Here is an 18,236-nt window from a genome sequence, read left to right as displayed (position 1 = left end):
TTAAGCGGATTTTTGGACACAAATCAAAATAAGAATTTTGAGAGCTTTCAAACCACAGGCATGACTTATCTATATCATTCATGTCAAAACAATTCTATGGGATTGAGAAAAGGAAACTAATATAATTTTTGACAGTCTTTTGGTTTTAGGATCATGTGAGATTTAAAAAAAAAACACTGGGTGAATTGTATATACATACACACACACAAAGAGAAATAATAAAATGCCTTTCTGAAAAAAAAAATCTGCCAAATGTGTTAAAGGCTAGATAGAATAGGGAAGTAATAATTTTTCTCTATCCCTATGTTTATCTTCTAATTACAAAACCCTCAGAAAATGATTTTCACTCTGAATACCTGTGCATAAAAAGTAGGATCAAATGAATGTGATGTGGGGTATATTCTGTTAATTGTTCATTTGAAAGGCAACTCTGGAGAGTGTGAGCACAGCATTAATTTGTTCCAAAGAATTATGCTTGAGGTTTTCTGTTTTGTTTTGTTTTTGCAATGCTGAGGATCAAACCCAGGTCCTCTCACATCTAGGTAAATGTTTTAGCACTAGGCTACATTCCAGGAGAATGGATACGCTGGAATTTAAAAAAAAAAAAAAAAAAAAAAAAAAAAGGCTACTCACTACTTTAACAGCCATACTGCATTATAGAATTAGAGGAGTTAAACAACAGATTAAATTAACATTCTAACAGATTAAATTAACTTTATAATAGTAGGAAATGTATTTGCAATTAATTACCTGAGTTTTATCTTAACCCTGGGGCCTAAGATTGCAGACACCTTTGTAATAGAAAAATCAAGAAGCCTCAGGGTATGCTCTTTGTCATCAAGTTCCATCTCAATTTACTCTGGTAAAATGCCATTGTTTCCTTTTCAGTTAAAATCCTCTCTTCCCAGGCGGGGAGGGTCAGCAACTTAGCAACCTCAGCAACTTAGAGAGGCCCTATGCAACTTAATGAGACCCTATCTCATATAAAATATAAAAAAGGGCTGGGGATGTGGCTCAGTTGTTAAGTGCCCATGGGTTCAATTCCCTGTACAAAAAAAAAAAAAAAAAAAAAAACTTATACATAGGGCTGAATTGAATTCACATATCAAATTCCTACAAAGATTGGATCTGCCTACAGTCTTTTTTCCTGTTCTATAGGCCAATTAAATTGCTAGAAAGAATTTCAAGTATACCTTTTCCTATAGAGGCTGTCTACATATTACTATTTCTATAGTTGTGTTTGTATGCCTTTTGGGGAGTGGGCATGTGCTGGGAGTCAATCCTATATGCTAGGCAAGCACTCTTAACAATGAGTTACTTCCCCTACCCTATATGTCTTTTTAATACTATGACAATGAAGAATGCATGTTAGAGAAAAAAAAATAAAGTCATGCCTACTAAAATTATTTTTCTTTTATGTTTTTATTGGTACATTATGTACATAATGATGAAATGTGTTATATTGTGTGTATCTACAATATAATTTGACCAGTATCACTGCCTAGGATTTCCCCCCTCCCTCCCCACTACTAAAAATTCTAAGAGAAATATTTGCTTTGGAGAAGTACTTCTCCTTTACAATTCATGAAACAGAGAACTATGTGATGTGAAAAATATTGTTAAATGTGTGAATGCAATTTCTACTTAAATTTGTACCAAAGTATATCTTTGGTGTGCATGTTTATGTATGTCTTTGTGTGCTGGCAATAGAACCCAGGGCTGCTGGGCAGGGTGGTGCAAGGCTGTAGTCCCAGTGATTTGAGAGGCTGAGGTAGGATGATCACAAAATTGAGACCATCTTCATCAACTTAGTGAGACCATCTCTCAAAATAAAAAATAAAAAGGGCTGAGGATGTGGCTTAATGGTTAATCACCTGGTATTCAGCTGGTATTCAGTCCTCAGTACCAATAAGAAAAAAAAAAATGATCCCAGGGCCTTGATAAGGAAACTTTCTACAATTGAACTACACCCCCAATCCCAAAGAATATATTTAAGTCATATTAACTGGGTGTGCTTGCTTTGCTTAGGCAGAAATGTAATTGAATACAGGATAATGATTGTAAATGGTGTTATATGCACACATTACAACCTAGAAATTATAATCATAAACATATGCTTTATGAAAAAAAATTATTCTTGAGGACCTGTCATTTCATTATAATATATATGTGCTAAGTTCTTTTTAAAAAAATATTTTTAGTTGGACACGACACCTTTATTTTATTTATTTATTTTTATGTGCTGCTGAGGATCAAACCCAGTGCCTCACATGTGCTAGGGAGGCACACTACTACAAAGTACAACTCTAGCCCTGATATGTTAAGTTCTATTGTGATTTTTACGAATTTAAGTCATAGTCTGTCTTCCAGAAGTTAATATTTTAGTTATGGGCCAGAACAAATATGGAAATGGGTAAATTATTTGAATGTTATAATTAGTAATAAATGTATCAGATTTTTATAAAGAAAGAAATCACATACCCACAAATCATGCATCCATTATTACTTAATATCAACAATATTTTGCTTTTAAAAAAAGTTTAAAAATGCTACATTTTCTAAATTAATGACAAGAACAATCTAACCTCAATGTAAGTTAATACACTTTTATGATTTTGATTAGTTATGCTAGTAAAAACATTAGCATTAAGAAAAAGTCAGGGGGGCTGGGGACGTGGCTCAAGCCGTAGCGCGCTCGCCTGGCATACGCGGGGCGCTGGGTTACATTCTCAGCACCACATAAAAAAATAAAGATGTTGTGTCCACCGAAAACTAAAAAATAAATATATATTAAAAAGATTCTCTCAAAAAAAAAAAAAAAAGAAAAAAAGGAAAGGTCAAACTGGGGCTGGGGTTGTGGCTCAGCGGTAGAACGTTTTCCTAGCATGTGCAAGGCACTGGGTTCGAATTTTAGCACCACATATAAATAAATAAAGATCCACCGAGAACTAATTTTTTTTAAAAGTGAAACAACATTCAATGTCTAAATAGGCTAATAGGAATTTTTAAAACTTGGGGTTTTTTTTGGGGGGGGGGCGGTAGGGATTCAACCCAGAGTTACTTTAATAGTGACATCCCCAGTCCTTTTTATTTTTTTAAGGCAGGGTCTCACTAAATTGGTTAGAGCCTCTTTAAATTGCTATCCTCCTGCCTCAGCTTCTCAAGTGGCTGGGGTCACACGCATGCACCGCCGCACCCGGCAAGAATGAAAATTTTTTTTTTTTTTTTTTTTTTAAAGAGAGAGACAGAGAGAGAGAGAGAAGGAGTGAGAGAGAATTTTTTAATATTTATTTTTTAGTTTTCGGCGGGCACAACATCTTTGTTTTTTTTTGTTTGTGGTGCTGAGGATCGAACCCGGGCCGCACGCATGCCAGGCGAGCGCGCTACCGCTTGAGCCACATCCCCAGCCCCAAGAATGAAAAATTTTAACCTATAAAGGTAACCAACAACAACAACAACAAAAAGCATTCGGGAATCATAAAAAATGCTTTCCAAAAAAGTTTGGCTAACATTTTCCCCAACCCATCGCCCTATCAGAGTGGGGAACTGCAAAGGACCCCCTAAGTCTGGTTATCTTGGGTTGAGAATTCATGTGGAACATCTTCTAAGACAAATTTCAATACCTGTTATTAATTTTCCCCTTTGAGCTTAATAAATTGTCTTGGCCCTAATGGAAAAGACCTGCTTCGACAAATTAAATAGAAATTGTAGGAGTGTGAATCTAGTATCAGACTACAGAGGGTATCCATAACAACTACCACTACCAGAACAAAAATTAATATAGTACTTACTAACAGCTTACGTGCGTTGTTTTTAAATGTTTTACGTAAAACCAGAAAGATTTAAAAGCTGTACTCTCGGCTTTCTGCGTATTGTGTGTGTGTGTCTTTTTTTCCCTAAACTGTAGTTTTCATAGGTATTTCTATTGTCTTCTCAGCAGTGTTGCCTATGGCCTTCCTCGACTCTACCTCAAACAATGCCGAAAAGCACGCGCTGAGGGAGCTTGGGTATTCCAGGAAGCATACAAGGAGGCGGGAACAAGCCTGAGGCAGTACAGGTGGGCGGGATCGGCGCTGGGGCGGTGCAACTGCGCCGGGCGGTGCAAGCTGGCGGAACCCGCGTGAGCGAGGTCGGGTTGCAAAGGGAACTAGTCCCGCGCAGGACGTGGGGCTTTTGTTGTCCAGCTGGTTCCGGCTGAGGAAGATGGCGGTAGCTGGGGCGGTGTCCCGGGAGCCGCTGGTGCTCTGGTGCACCCAGCAGTTGCGGAAAACTTTCGGCCTGGATGTCAGCGAGGAGATCATGCAGTGAGACCAGTTCGGGTCCTAGGCGGGAAGGAGCTCTGGGATGTGCACTAGCAGAGAGAAAAGGAAAGAGGGGAGGAATGAAAAGTTGATGAGAGACAAGAAATATGATAAAAGAGCTGCAATTAGTCTGTAGGGGCCGAATTTTGGTCTCCGCTTTTATAGTTTAGCTTCTGGAAAGGTTGTCAAGCTGTAAGATATGTTTTTTCTTCTGAAAAACTGTAGTAATTAGCCCTATAAGATTGTCCAAGGATCTAGTTTCCTTATAGACTCTGAGAGAAGGAGCAAGTCAAATTGTCTTTAGAGATTCTTTATTTCGGTTTGCCCGGTCCGAGTTGTGTCAGGTCGGACCTGGAATTTAAACTGGGGTAATGTGGTACAGTGCAAGTAGTTCCTGACTCATAAGTCACAGGTTCTATATTCAGCTATCATTTACCAATTTTGAAATCTTAAACAACTCAATTTCCTTCTCTGTACCTTGGTTTCTTCATCTATAAATGAATAATTAGTAGAATTTATCTTTCGTGTTTAAAATTCTTTTGAAACAGACATAGCAAACATGATTTAATATGTACTTCCAATCGATTAACGAATGTATGTTGCTTTATTACTACATACCAGTTGCTGGGGCAACAAAAAGGATACAATTGGGTTGTGCTATCTTGATGAGTTTCTGAGGTGGGTAAAGCTGAAGTTGGGAGAGTACTTTGAAGGATCTTCATTAAGATTTGAGACATTAGGAAGGGAAAGTACCAGGAGATTGATCAACTTATGTGTATGTACGAATATGACATAATGAATCCTACTATTATGTATAATTATAGTGCACGGATAAAAAAGAATAAATACTTTATTGATGAGTGGGAAAAATAAAGAAATAAAAAGTTTGCAACCTCGAAAGATTTACTGGAAAGGATCCCTTTTGCCTGAGAACTAAAGTATAGGTTTTACGTGCTCAGGTGGAGGGGAATGTCTGCAAAAATCGGACTTGATCAAGAACCTGAAAGTGTTTCTTAATTTGATTCCTGTTCACTGATGCTGAAACCTAAATTGTGATTCTAGGTTTGTAGGAAGTAAGGCAGTTTCACTTTGGGAGAAAACTGAAACTTGTTGGCAAGGAGAGAGTCAAGACAGCCCATTTTAAAGGATTTTGGTTTTTGAACACTTGAATAGACTACCAAACCAAAAAATCCCAGACATATCACATGGTTTGGCTTAACTCTTGTGTGAATGCAAAATCAGGTTAAACAGTTTTCAAACATTCATTTTAATTTAGTGGAATGTTATCAAATTGAATAATAAGACTTGACAATATATGTACCAAAAAAGTGGTTTTTATTAACATTATTATGTGTGAATTCAAATTTACTGGGTTCATTATAGTCACTTAGTATCTTAGAAGATTGAGTCTATTTTTGATGAATCAACAACTTGGAATGGATTACAGATGATAAATGCAGACTTCTTAGTCTCAGAATCAAATTTTTGAGTATACACTATCAAGAAAATTCTGATCTCATGATCCTGGTTTAACAGTTTTTTTGGCAGACTCAAGTTTTCCTCAAACTCATCCACACCACTGAAAGTGAAGTGATAAATTTCTATTTTAAAATTGAAATACTAAGGACTGGGGTATAAGGGTCAGTGGTAGAGTTCTTGCCTAGCATATGCAAGGCCCTGGATTCAATCCCCATAACCGACCCCCCCCCCAAAAAAAAATGGAAACACTAAGTATGGAACACCTGCTTGCATTTTTTATGTTTATTTTTTAGTTGTAGTTGGACACAACACCTTTATTTTATTTATTTTTATGTGGTGCTGAAGATTAAACCCAGGGTCTTGCATGTGCTAGGTGAGCGCTCAACCACTGAGCCACAACCCAAGCCCATCACCTGCTTGCATTTAAAAAAAATTTTTTTCGTAGTTGTAGATGGACAGAATGCCTTTATTTATTTGTATGTGGTGCTAAGGATCGAACCCAGTGCTTCGCACACGCTAGGCAAGTGCTCTGTCACTGAGCTACAACCTCAGCCCCCACCTTCTTGCATTTTTTTATTTTATGTGTACATGTTAGACAAGTATTCCAAACTTCCAATAATCACTGAAATTACATATAATGTACTAATATTTGAACCACAAAGTATTCACTAGTTGTTGCACAACAGGCTATTATTCCATGACTAAGGCATTTACTGTGTCTTGTCGCAATAAATTAAGAATTATCAAGGGGCTGGGGATGTGGCTCAAGCGGTAGCGCGCTCGTCTGGCATGCGTGCAGCCCGGGTTCGATCCTCAGCACCACATACAAACAAAGATGTTGTGTCCGCCAAATACTAAAAAATAAATATTAAAAAAAATTCTCTCTCTCTCTCTCTCCTCTCTCATCTCTCTTTAAAAAAAAAAAAATCTTTAAAAAAAAAAAAAGATTCCATATAGCTCTGTGAGTCTTTGCTACCAGTTAATTTTTTGATGGAGACTGGTAAGCTTTGAGGAGAAGGTAGTTGAAATACGTAAGACCTGAAATGTCATTATGTCTTTTTTTTCTTTAATCTGATGATCATTTTTTTTTTTTTTTAGAGAGAGGGAGAGAGAGAATTTTAATTTTTTTTTTTTTTTTTTTTTTTTTTTTTTTTTTTAGTTTTCAGCGGTCACAACATCTTTGTTTATATGTGGTGCTGAGGATCAAACCCGGGCCGCACGCATGCCAGGCGAGCGCACTACCGCTTGAGCCACATCCCCAGCCCTGATGATCATTTTTTAAAAATATTTTTTTACTTGTTGATGGACCTTTAATTTATTTATTTGTATGTGGTGCTGAGAATCAAACACAGTGCCTCAGGCAAGTGCACTACTGCTGAGTTACAACCCCAGCCCTGATGATCATTTTAAAAAAAAAATTTGTTTTAGTTGTAGATGGACACAATATCCTTATTTTGTTTATTTACTTTTATGTGGTGCTGAGGATCAAACCCAGTGTTTCATAAGTACAAGGCAAGTGCTCTACCACTGAGCTACAACCCCCCAGCCCCTGATGATCATAAATATGTTCTTTTTTTTTTTGGTATTGGGGATCAAGCCTAGGGGCGCTTAGCCACGAAGCCACATCTTCAGCCCTTTTTTTAGAGACAGGGTCCTCGCTAAGTTGTTGAGGCTGGCCTTGGATTCATGATCCTCCTGCCTCAGCCTTCCTAGGCACTAGGATTACAGACATGTGCCATTGTGCCTGGACTCTAATATACTCTTAAGGAAGCCCAAAGGTATAGGTTTGTTCACCTGTAGCTCATAACTGCAGTTCCACCACGACACTATGAAAAGGATCCTGTCCATATGCTACCAATGATGGGACAATTTTGTGATTTTATTTTTTTACATTTAAAGGGTATAACATTATTATAATTTTCTTGTGTCTCACTAATGTGTCTGAATTACAACTGTTTTGAGAGTCTTTTTTTTTTTAAAGTTGTAGGTGGGCACAATACCTTTATTTTATTTATGTGGTGCTGAGGATCAAACCCAGTGCCTCACGCATGCGAGACAAGCACTTCATCACTGAGCCACAACCCCAGCCCCTGTTTTGAGGCTCTTGCATCTAAATTTTTGCTGATGTTGTACGGGGGATTGAACAACCCAGGGACACTCTACCACTGAGCTATATTCCAGCCCTTTAATTTTTTTTTTTTTTTTTTTTTTGAGACAGGGTCTTACTAAGTTGCTGAGGCTGGCCTCAAACTTGGAATCCTCCTGTCTTGACCTCCTGAGTAGCTGGGATTATAGCCACACACCACCTGGCTTATATTTAAATTTATATTTTTTTATCACTTCTTCTTTTGTTAACAATAAGATATATTTACTGTAGATAACTAATAAAGATCAGAAAAGGATAAAGAAGGAAACAAAATTACCATAATGCCACAATCTAGAGAAAACCATTTTCTCTCTGTTAGTGTTTTTTCCTATGCATATTATAATGCAATGTGTTTTTAAAAAATTATTCATTGTTACTGGGGAAAAGAAAATAAATTAAAACTGTATAGGGGCTGGGGTTTCAGCTCAGTGGTAGAGCACTTGCCTAGCATGTGTGTGGCACTGGGTTCAATCCTCAGCACCATATAAACAAATAAAGTTATTGTGTCCACCCACAACTAAAAAAATATTTTTTAAAAAAACTGCATTTAACTTTACCACTCAAAGGTAATGATTTTGGTATATAATGTTCTAGCCTTTTTGCTATACATAGGTTGGGGTATGTACACCTTTTATGGGAAGTGGGATCATATACTGTTTTACTTATCGTTATTATAAGAGTTCTCAGGTTGATAATAAATTTTTTGTTAGTTGGAGATGGGCACAATACCTTTATTTATTTATTTATTTATTTATTTTTATGTGGTGCTGAGGATCAAGCCCAGTGCCTCACACATGCTAGGCAAGTGCTCTACCTCTAAGCTATAAACCCAACCCCTTGATTATAATTTCTTATAAATTTCACTTTTTAAATTTTTTTGGCACTGCTATAAATTGAACTCAGGACCTCACACATGCTAAGCAAACACTCATCCACTGGGCTACACATCCCAGCCCTTTTTTATTTATTTATTTTTTATTAGTTTTTTTTTTTTAGGTGTAGATGGACACAACACAATGCCTTTATTTTTATGTGGTGCTGAGGATTGAACCCAGGTCCCGCCTATGCTAGGCGAGCACTCTAAACACTTGAAATATATTGGCTGATTGATTTCTAGGAAACTTGCATTATTTTATATTCCTAAACAATTAATAGCATTTCCTTAAAAAAGATCTGCTTGCCTGTACAGTAGTGGCACCTGCCTGTAATCCCATCGGCTCTGGAGGCTGAGGCAGGAGGATCACAAGTTCAAAGCCAGCTTCAGCAACTTAGCAAGGCCCTAAAGCAATATAGCAAGCCTCAGTCTCTAAAGAAAATATTTAAAAAGGGTTAGGGATGTGGCTCAATGGTAAAGCACCCCTGAGTTTAATCCCTGGTATTAAAAAAAAAAATCTATTTATTCTGATGTGACACTAATCTTGATTTATAAATTTTTAAGAATAATTTTTTAGTTGTAGATGGACACAATATCTTTTTTTAAAAAAATATTTATTTATTTATTAGTTCTCGGCAGACACAACATCTTTGTATGTGGTGCTTAGGATCGAACCCGGGCCGCACGCATGCCAGGCAAGCATGCTACCATTTGAGCCACATCCCCAGCCCATGGACACAATATCTTTATTTATTTTTTATGTGGTGCTGAAGATGGAACTCAGTGCCTAAAACGTGAGAGGCAAGCACTCTACCACTGAGCTACAGCCCCAGCCCTTGACTTACAAGTGTTGAATTGGGGCTGGGATGTGGCTCAGTGGCAGAGTGCTTGACTCACACATACCAGGCCCTGGTTTTGATCCTCAGCACCACATAAAAATAAATAAATAAAATAAAGGTATAAAAAATGTTGAATAAATAACTGGTTAGGAAAAAAATAATGAGGTTATAGTATATAAGTCTATCTTCAGCAAATAATAAAAATTTAGATTTTGCAATGTAGAGATTAAGTAGTATGTATCATCTCTAGAGAAATGAGAAGTATTCCTATGTTAAGGATAGCCCTGCAACACTTCACAGCACTGATTTGATTCTAAAAATACATCAAAACAGTAAATGGTTAAATACATATGAAGTTTAGATTATTAATTTCTTGAGATCAGGGTCTTTGTCCTAATCATATCCCTAGTATCTTGCATAGTATTAGTTCAAAGTAAAGTTTTTAATAGATTAATGAATAGTAGGGTTTGTTTTTATTTTGAGGTGCTAGGTATTGAACCCAGGGTTTTACTCATACTAGGCAAGCCCTCTACCACTGATTTACATCTCTAACCCTAATGAATGGTTTTTACTATCTTGACCTCCCTTATAATTATTGAAAAGCATAATGTAGGTTATCCTTGTTTCATCAAATTTTATCTTTGCCTCCTGAGGTATGTTTTGTCAATTGAGAGTGCTGAAGAAATACGAGAATATGTGACGGACCTTCTCCAGGGAAATGAAGGCAAAAAAGGACAATTCATAGACGATCTTATAACCAAATGGCAAAAGAATGATCAGGAGTTGCTTTCTGATCCTTTGCAGCAATGTTTTAAAAAAGATGGTAAGTTAATGTAATTAGGTATAGGTTGAAATATTGTTCATAAATGAGCAGGTTTAAAGGTCTTAGTATTTTCAGCTACCTGTTTTTCTTCACAGCTAATTAAAACATAATCATATGTCTCAAAATAAAAAGGGTTGGGGATGTGTCTCAATTGCTAAGCACCCCTGGGTTTAATCATCCCTGGTACCAAACAGGAAAAATAAAGAAATGTTGACTGATTATAATTGTATAAATAACAGAGGTTTCTGTTTAATTCCCAAAAGGTGAACAACAAAGTAAATTACCTAAGTTATTATTACTTTATAATCATAAATGTCACATTTTAAATTGTTAGTCCCAGCCAGTAGTATTTGAGTTAATATCATTGACTATAATCTTGAAAATGATGGTTTAGTTTAGTTCTGGATTGAAAGGAATTCTGCCTGACTTGATGTCTTGGTTCTACTAAGCATCACTTTCTGTTTATTACCTATTCAAGTTAACTAATACATGTGGGGTGAGGCCCTAGGTTCAAATGCCAGTACTATGATTAAAAAAAAAGAAAAAGTTGTTAACTAATGATTCTTACTATTATCAATCTTTGTGTGATTGTGTGTTTATTCTTTAAAGAATGTTTTGATATGCATAAATCAGGAGACCAGCTAAAGCGTGGTAGGCGGAAAGGAAGAAACAAACAGGAAGTTCCTGCATTTGCTGAACATGACACAACTATAGAGGTCAAAACACCTTTTGATTTGGCCAAGGTGAGTACTTATAGAATGAAGCTTTTTCTGCCTCTATGGAGAAGAAGTGACTAATATTTTTTAGAGAGTGAAGTGTAAAAATTGATCTGCAGTGGCAATTTTCAACAAATATATGAATTTAGATGATAATGATGACATATTGCTTTCTATATGGTAGGTTTTTTGTTTGTTTGGTGGTTCTATGGATTGAACCTAATACATACTATCCAACTGATAGAAAACAATGACATGCTGCAGGTTTCATCTTCAACATTTTGTGGGTTAATGCTGAAAGAATGCACAATGCTTGCTATTATTAAAGGTATTCTTTTTTTTTTTTTTAAAGAGAGAGTGAGAGAGGAGAGAGAGAGAGAGAGAATTTTTAATGTTTATTTTTTAGTTCTCGGCGGACACAACATCTTTGTTGGTATGTGGTGCTGAGGATCGAACCCGGGCCGCATGCATGCCAGGCGAGCGCGCTACCGCTTGAGCCACATCCCCAGCCCCTTAAAGGTATTCTTTCGGCTGGGATTGTGGCTTAGTGGTAGAATGCTCATCTAGCACGTGCGAGGCCCTGGGTTCGATCCTCAGCCCCACATAAAAATAAATAAATAAAATAAAGGTATAAGGCTGGGGATGTGGCTCAAGTGGTAGTGCACTTGCCTAGCATGCGTGAGACACTGGGTTCAATTCTCAGCACCACATAAAAATAAAATAAAGATATTGTGTCCACCTAAAACTAAAAAATAAATGTTAAAAAAAAGTTATAAAAAATAAAGTTAAAAAAAACTGAACTTTGTTTAAAAAAAAAAAAGGTGTTTCTTTCTTGAACCAGTCTTCTCTAATATTATTATTATCATCTAGCCTTCAAAACTTATTTCCTAGTCTCTCCTGGCTCTCACAATAACTCTTAAGGAAAACAAATGTTTATAATCAGGAAATTTGATAAGCTAAATTTCCCCAAAGAAATAATAGTTAATAAACTAAGATTGAAGTACTGAACTCAAAAATTTTTGAGTGTGATTACCAAGAAAAAAACATAGGGCAGGCACAGTGGCACATTCCTATAATCCCAGGGATATAGGACACTAAGACACAGTGGCACATGCCTGTAATGCCAGGGATATAGGAGGCTAAGGTAGAGGATGATTGCACATTTGAGTCCCCCTCTTGGGCAATTTAGTAAGACCTTGTCTTAAAATAAAAAATGAAAAGGATTGGAGACGTAGCTCAGTAGTAAAGTGTCCCTGAATTCAATCCCCATTACCACAAAAACAAACAAACATAGGTGGGCTTAGAGTGTACCTCATTGATACAGCATTTGCTGAGCACATGTAAATTGGTGAGTTCAATCCCCAGTGCTGGGAGAGGGGATGAGGAAGAATTTAAAAGTGTTTGAAAAATAATTAATATTAAATTAAAGAGAAGTAATAGAAAAATGAAAGTTTTTTTGTCAATAGGAATGAAATGAGCAAAGACTATCACAAACAGCCAGGTGTTGTGCCACATACCTATATTCCCAATAATTTGGGAAGCTGAGCAAGAGGCTGAGTCAGGAGGATTGCAAGTTTGAGGCCAGCCTGGGCACCTTAACAAGACCCTGTCTTAAAATAAAAAATAAAAAGAGTTGGTGATGGGGCTTGGTGGTTGAATGGCACTGGAGTCACTCCCCAGTACCACAAAAACAAAGACCTTCAGAAGCAAAATAAAAGCATAGATAACTAGTATAGAAAGGTGTTTAACTTTACTTATAATTAAGGTGACCAATTTGTCGTCTTTTTTTCTGGTTTGTTTGGGACTTTTTAAGTTTTAGCACTTAAACTCTCATGTCCTGGGACACTCCCTCCCCCAACTCCTAAGCAAACCAGGCTGTCTGATTATTCTACTAATAAATAATTACACATTAAAGCTGAGCACAGTGGCACATGCCTATAATCCCAGTTACTCAGAAGACTAAGCAGCAGGATCGAGAGTCTAAGGCTAGCTTAGGTAACTTAACAAGACCCTGTCTTAAAACAAAAAATAAAAAGGGTTGGGGGGAAGAAAAGGACAAAAGAAAAAAAAAAAACTAGCTGGGGATATAGCTCAGTGGTAGAGCACCCTGGGTTCAATCCCCAGTACCACCACCACCACAACAAACTACTCAGTGATAACGAAGTTGTATTAAGTTAGGAACATTCTGAACACTACTGGTAGCAATGTATATTGATTTAAGCTGTCTGGGGACACTTTGGCAGCTTACATCCAGAACTAGGCACAGTGGAACATGCCTGTAAGGGACTCCCAGCAGGCTGAGGTACCTGGAATGTGTTCAGTGATAGAGTGAACCTGGGTTCAATCCTGTACCAAAAATAAAACAAAAACTATGGAAATGTTCAGATACTTCTAACGTATTTACATAACTCAAAAATATAAGCTGGGCGTGGTGGTGCACGCCTATAATCCCAGCTATTCAGGAGGCTGAGGCAGTGATACAAGTTTGAGGCCAGTCTCATCCATTTAGTGAAATCCTCTCTCAAAATAAAAAAGGCTGGAGATGTAGCTAACTGGCACAGTGTCCCTGGGTTCAATCCCCAGAACTGTAAAAAACAAAACAACTACAACAGAAGTAATCCATTTCAGATTTTAGATTGTGGAGTGACATACTATGCCTTTTCCTGCTTGCCTCGTTCTCCCCTTCTCTCTACTATTTTTGTCTCTCCCTTTCTCTTTTAAATAAATATTTATTGTCCATTATGAATGAGAGACCTCATCAAAGCATACTCCTCAATTCCTCAAATACTTGTTTTAATATAAATGGATACTTTAAAGGGAATCAGAATACAAATTTGTTCTTAAGAGATTTTAAATCTTCTCACCACCACCATCTCTGAGATTCAAAAATATAATATTGATTAATTTTTAAAAGTGGCAACCTGTTAGATAAAATCTTAAGCATTTCTTTGTCTTAGGTTTTCATTCTTGCCTTCACTGACTTCTATTTGGTATTGTCACTATATCTCATCTTTTTGCTTTGGACATGAGAGCATTTTTACCAGCTCTCTTTACTTATTTACTTCTTTGTAGTCAGTTTCCCATAGACTGGAACTCTTAAGATTTTTCTTTTCTAAAACATCAGTTTCTGGAAATGATCGAGAAACTCGCAAAGAGAAAGTAAGTTCACAACATGGTTGCAAAGAAAGGCATCTATACTTTTTAAGTGTCAGAGGCTGGTGGATCTGGTTTTGTTTACTTTTTATTAAGTAACCTAAATACACAAGTGAAAAGATGAATTTTCACAAACTGACTATGCTATGGATATTTAAAACTAGAAACAATGGGGCTGGGGATGTGGCTCAAGCGGTAGCGCGCTCGCCTGGCATGCGTGCGGCCCGGGTTCGATCCTCAGCACCACATACCAACAAAGATGTTGTGTCGGCCGAGAACTAAAAAATAAATATTAAAAATTCTCTCTCTCTCTCTCTCTTCCCTCTCTCACTCTCTCTTTAAAAAAAATAAAAAATAAAAAAAATAAAACTAGAAACAAAACATTTCTTGTCCCTCTACAAGATGTCCCAAGTACTAAAAAAAAACCAAAAAAACAAAAAACTCAGCCCTCCAAAGAACTTCATAATAAAAGATATCCAAGTGAAGAGCAGACACATGAAAAGGCTCTCAACTTCATTAAAATAATGCAAAATATAATCACACTGCACTACTCCTACATACCAATTAGAATGGCTAAATTGAAAATACAGGTTTTCCTAAGGGAAAACGCCATCTTGATTTCCATCACCATAGTTTAGTATTGGCTATTTTTTGTTCGATTGATTGGTTGGTTGGTTGGTTGAGATTGGGTTTTTTCCCCCAGTAGTTCTGGGGACTGATTATAATGACTAATAAAGTTGAGTACCTTTTCATGTGTCTGTATGCTATTTGGATATCTTTTGTTATAAAGTTCTTGTTTAAATATTTGCCCATTTTTAAATTATTATTAATTTCTGATTGAACAAATTTCTCATTTTACTTATTGATTGTCCACAAATCCACAAATGTCATCTTCTTTTAAAGGCATTCTTGTTTCTTTTTTAAAAAATATTTATTTGTTTATTTATTTATTTAATTTTCGGCGAATACAACATCTTTGTTTTTGTATGTGGTGCTGAGGATCGAACCCGGGCTGCATGCATGCCGGGCGAGCACGCTACCGCTTGAGCCACATCCCCAGCCCGCATTCTTGTTTCTTATAATCTCCAATTTAGCTATGCTTTAAGATGTCATACAGCTTTGAATGCTATATTTATGTTCCTCCAGCCATACTAGGAGATTGAGGGCTGCTAGCAAAAAAGACAAGGAAATGATTAGCCTATTTCTATGGAGCATAGCCTTTCCTCAGCCCCTTAATTTTGAGTAGTTTGTATTTCTCCCTCTCACTTCTTTCATGATTTCTTGGACAGTATATATATATATACATATATATATATGTTGTTATGGGCTAGAACTGAGGTTTTCCCTCCTTCATTCTTTTCATTTTCATTGTTCAGTGTTATTGTGATGTCTTTGTACAATTAGGCACAAGAGAACAGTAGCTCCGTAAAGAAGAAGACAAAATTTGTCAATTTATACACAAGAGAGGGACAGGACAAGCTTGCAGTCCTACTTCCTGGTCGCCACCCTTGTGATTGCCTGGGCCAGAAGCATAAGCTCATCAATAACTGTCTCATCTGTGGGCGGATTGTCTGTGAACAAGAGGGTTCCGGCCCCTGCTTATTCTGTGGATCTCTGGTAAATTTTTTTTCTATTGTTTTATTGTGCTTTGTGTTAATACACAGAGCCATTCAGATCCCTAGCAATTTCCCTTTTTCTTAGTAAATTTCTTCCCCAAGGATTTAAGTAGCAGGGATTTGATTAGAAACCCCAGGTTGTGCCAGGCATGGTGGAGCACCCCTATAATCTCAGTGGCTCAGGAGCCTGAGGCAGGAGCATCTCAAGTTCAAAGGCAACCTCAGCAATTTAGCAAGGCCCTAAGCAACTAAGCAAGACCCTGTCTCAGACTGAAAATATAAAAAGGCTGAGATGTGGCTGAGTAGTTAAGAGCCCTGTGTTCAATCCCAGGGACCAAAACAAAAGCAAAACTAAAAACTTCAGAGCTTGAAGTGTCAGGATTTTTTGTAGTCTTCAGATGTGGCTTATATCTGTAGGGGAAAGAGTCACGGTGACATAATCCTCAAGACTTCATAGCTTCTGTTTCTGGAACAACACCTGTTATAACTTTGCTTTGTTTAAGAAATGACCTTAAGAATGTAGTAGTAGGCCTGGGGTTGTGGCTCAGCAGTAGAGCACTCACCTCGCACGTACAAGGCCCTGGGTTCGATCCTCAGAACCACATAAAAATAAATAAATAAATAAAATAAAGATATTGTGTCCAACTACAACTAAAAATTAATATTAAACAAACAAACACAAAAAGAATGCAGTAGTAATAGGGCTAGGGATGTGGGGATCTGGCTTAATGGTAGAACACTTGCCTAACATGTATGAGGCCCTGGATTCAATCCCCAGCACTACCAAAAATAAAAAAGGAAAAAATAGAAATAGCAATAATGATTCTTAAAAACTCTAAAGAGCTGTCTGAAAAGCTTATTTTACCAGTTGAGCTGTCTGGCAGAAGCAATAACATTTGATGTTGATAAAGGCATATGTTTTATATTGCTTTATTTTCTCTAATGGACTCTTGATTTTTCCACATACTCAGAGATTTTTTTTAATAAATTGATTTTATTTATTTAAAGAGAGAGAGAGAGAGAGAGAGAGAATTTATTAACATTTATTTTTTAGTTCTCGGCGGACACAACATCTTTGTATGTGGTGCTGAGGATCGAACCCGGGCCATACTCAGAGATTAAACTGATAGACAACTGAATGACCTGGAAAATGTGGTTTTCACCATGTTTATAAAATAGCAATTAGCTGGGCATAGTGGTTCACACCTCTAATCCCAGCAACTTGGGAGGTTGAGGCAGGAGGATCAAGAGTTCAAAGCCACCCTCAGCAATTTAGCAAGGCCCTTAGTGAGACCCTGTCTCTAAATAAAATACAAAAAGGCTGGGGAAATGGTTCAGTGGTTAAGTGCCCCTGGGTTCAATCCCCAGTACCAAAAAAAAAGGGGGGGGGGAGTGAATTTTTTCTCTTAGGTCTGTTCAGTTCAAGAAATAGTAATGCGGGCTGGGGATGTGGCTCAAGTGGTAGCGTGCTCGCCTGGCGTGCGTGCGGCCCGGGTTCGATACTCAGCACCACTTACCAACAAAGATGTTGTGTCCGCCGAGAACTAAAAAATAAATAAATATTAAAAAAAATTTCAAAAAAAAAGAAATAGTAATGCAAACCAGATTGGTCTTAAAGTCTTAAATTTGATAAGTTTGACACAGTCCCTTCTCAGCTTCCTTCTAAAACCTGCAATAATTTTATAGTAAATGGAGCTTTCTTTGCTTAACATATTCATTATTTTCTAAGTTTGTTATGTTTCAAAGCAAAGAAACAAAATATATATAGTTGGGCTAGAGATGTAACTGAGTGGTAGATACCTTGCCTATCATGCATGAGGCCCTGGGTTCCATCCTCAGCACTGCAAAAAAATGTGTGTGTGCATATATATTTAGTATAAAAGAAAATCATAGTATAAAAGTAAATTTAATTTTCACTAGTGGTACTGTAATCTTCTTTTTCTGGTTCTTTTTTTCTAGAACCAGAAGACTTAATAAAAAGTCTTACTTGATTTTTCTAGTGTTCCAAAGACAAATATTTGTCCTTTGAAAATACAGTAGATTTAAATAAATAGAAAATAAAACCCCACCAAGTGTTAGATATACTTGCAGTGAGGTAGTTTTTTATTTTTTGTATGACTCATAAAAAGGAAATGAAGAGAGAAGGAAAAACTTATTTAGATTAATGTGTTTTAATAGATTTGTCCTGATGAAAAGCATCAATAATGTCATTTTATTGTCATATCTAATGTATAATTTAAGGTTACATTTAAGGTATATCAAGTGAACAATATAATTTAACTGTTAGAT

General features: G+C 36.8%; 1 protein-coding gene and 1 long non-coding RNA gene across 3 annotated transcripts in view; one reads left to right on the top strand and one right to left on the bottom strand.

Annotated features, from left to right (window-relative positions):
- Positions 1-4,142: 4,142 nt before the first annotated feature.
- TRIP4 (thyroid hormone receptor interactor 4) overlaps positions 4,143-18,236 on the top strand; it is a 57,609-nt gene continuing 43,515 nt past the window's right edge. The window contains exons 1-4 of one of the 2 annotated variants that reach the window (XM_081289277.1): positions 4,143-4,304; positions 10,293-10,462; positions 11,096-11,205; positions 15,736-15,948. In XM_081289277.1, coding sequence (XP_081145403.1) covers positions 4,204-4,304; positions 10,293-10,462; positions 11,096-11,205; positions 15,736-15,948 — 594 coding nt within the window. In that variant the 5' untranslated portion in view covers positions 4,143-4,203. Of the gene's footprint in view, positions 4,305-10,292; positions 10,463-11,071; positions 11,206-15,735; positions 15,949-18,236 lie in introns of both variants that reach the window. The other variant, XM_081289276.1, reaches the window with a different exon arrangement.
- The window catches only part of LOC308646411, a 65,596-nt gene continuing 58,923 nt past the window's right edge, over positions 11,564-18,236 (bottom strand). Inside the window, exon 2 of the long non-coding RNA XR_014021383.1 lies at positions 11,564-11,690. This is a non-coding gene — a long non-coding RNA (uncharacterized lncRNA). The remainder of the gene's footprint in view (positions 11,691-18,236) is intronic.

Source organism: Spermophilus citellus (assembly GCF_964194105.1).
Source record: "Spermophilus citellus genome assembly, chromosome: 4".
In the NCBI taxonomy this organism is placed as follows: Eukaryota; Metazoa; Chordata; class Mammalia; order Rodentia; family Sciuridae; genus Spermophilus; species Spermophilus citellus.
The sequence above is the reverse complement of the archived record's forward strand: the minus strand, read 5'-3'. Positions and strand labels throughout refer to the sequence as shown.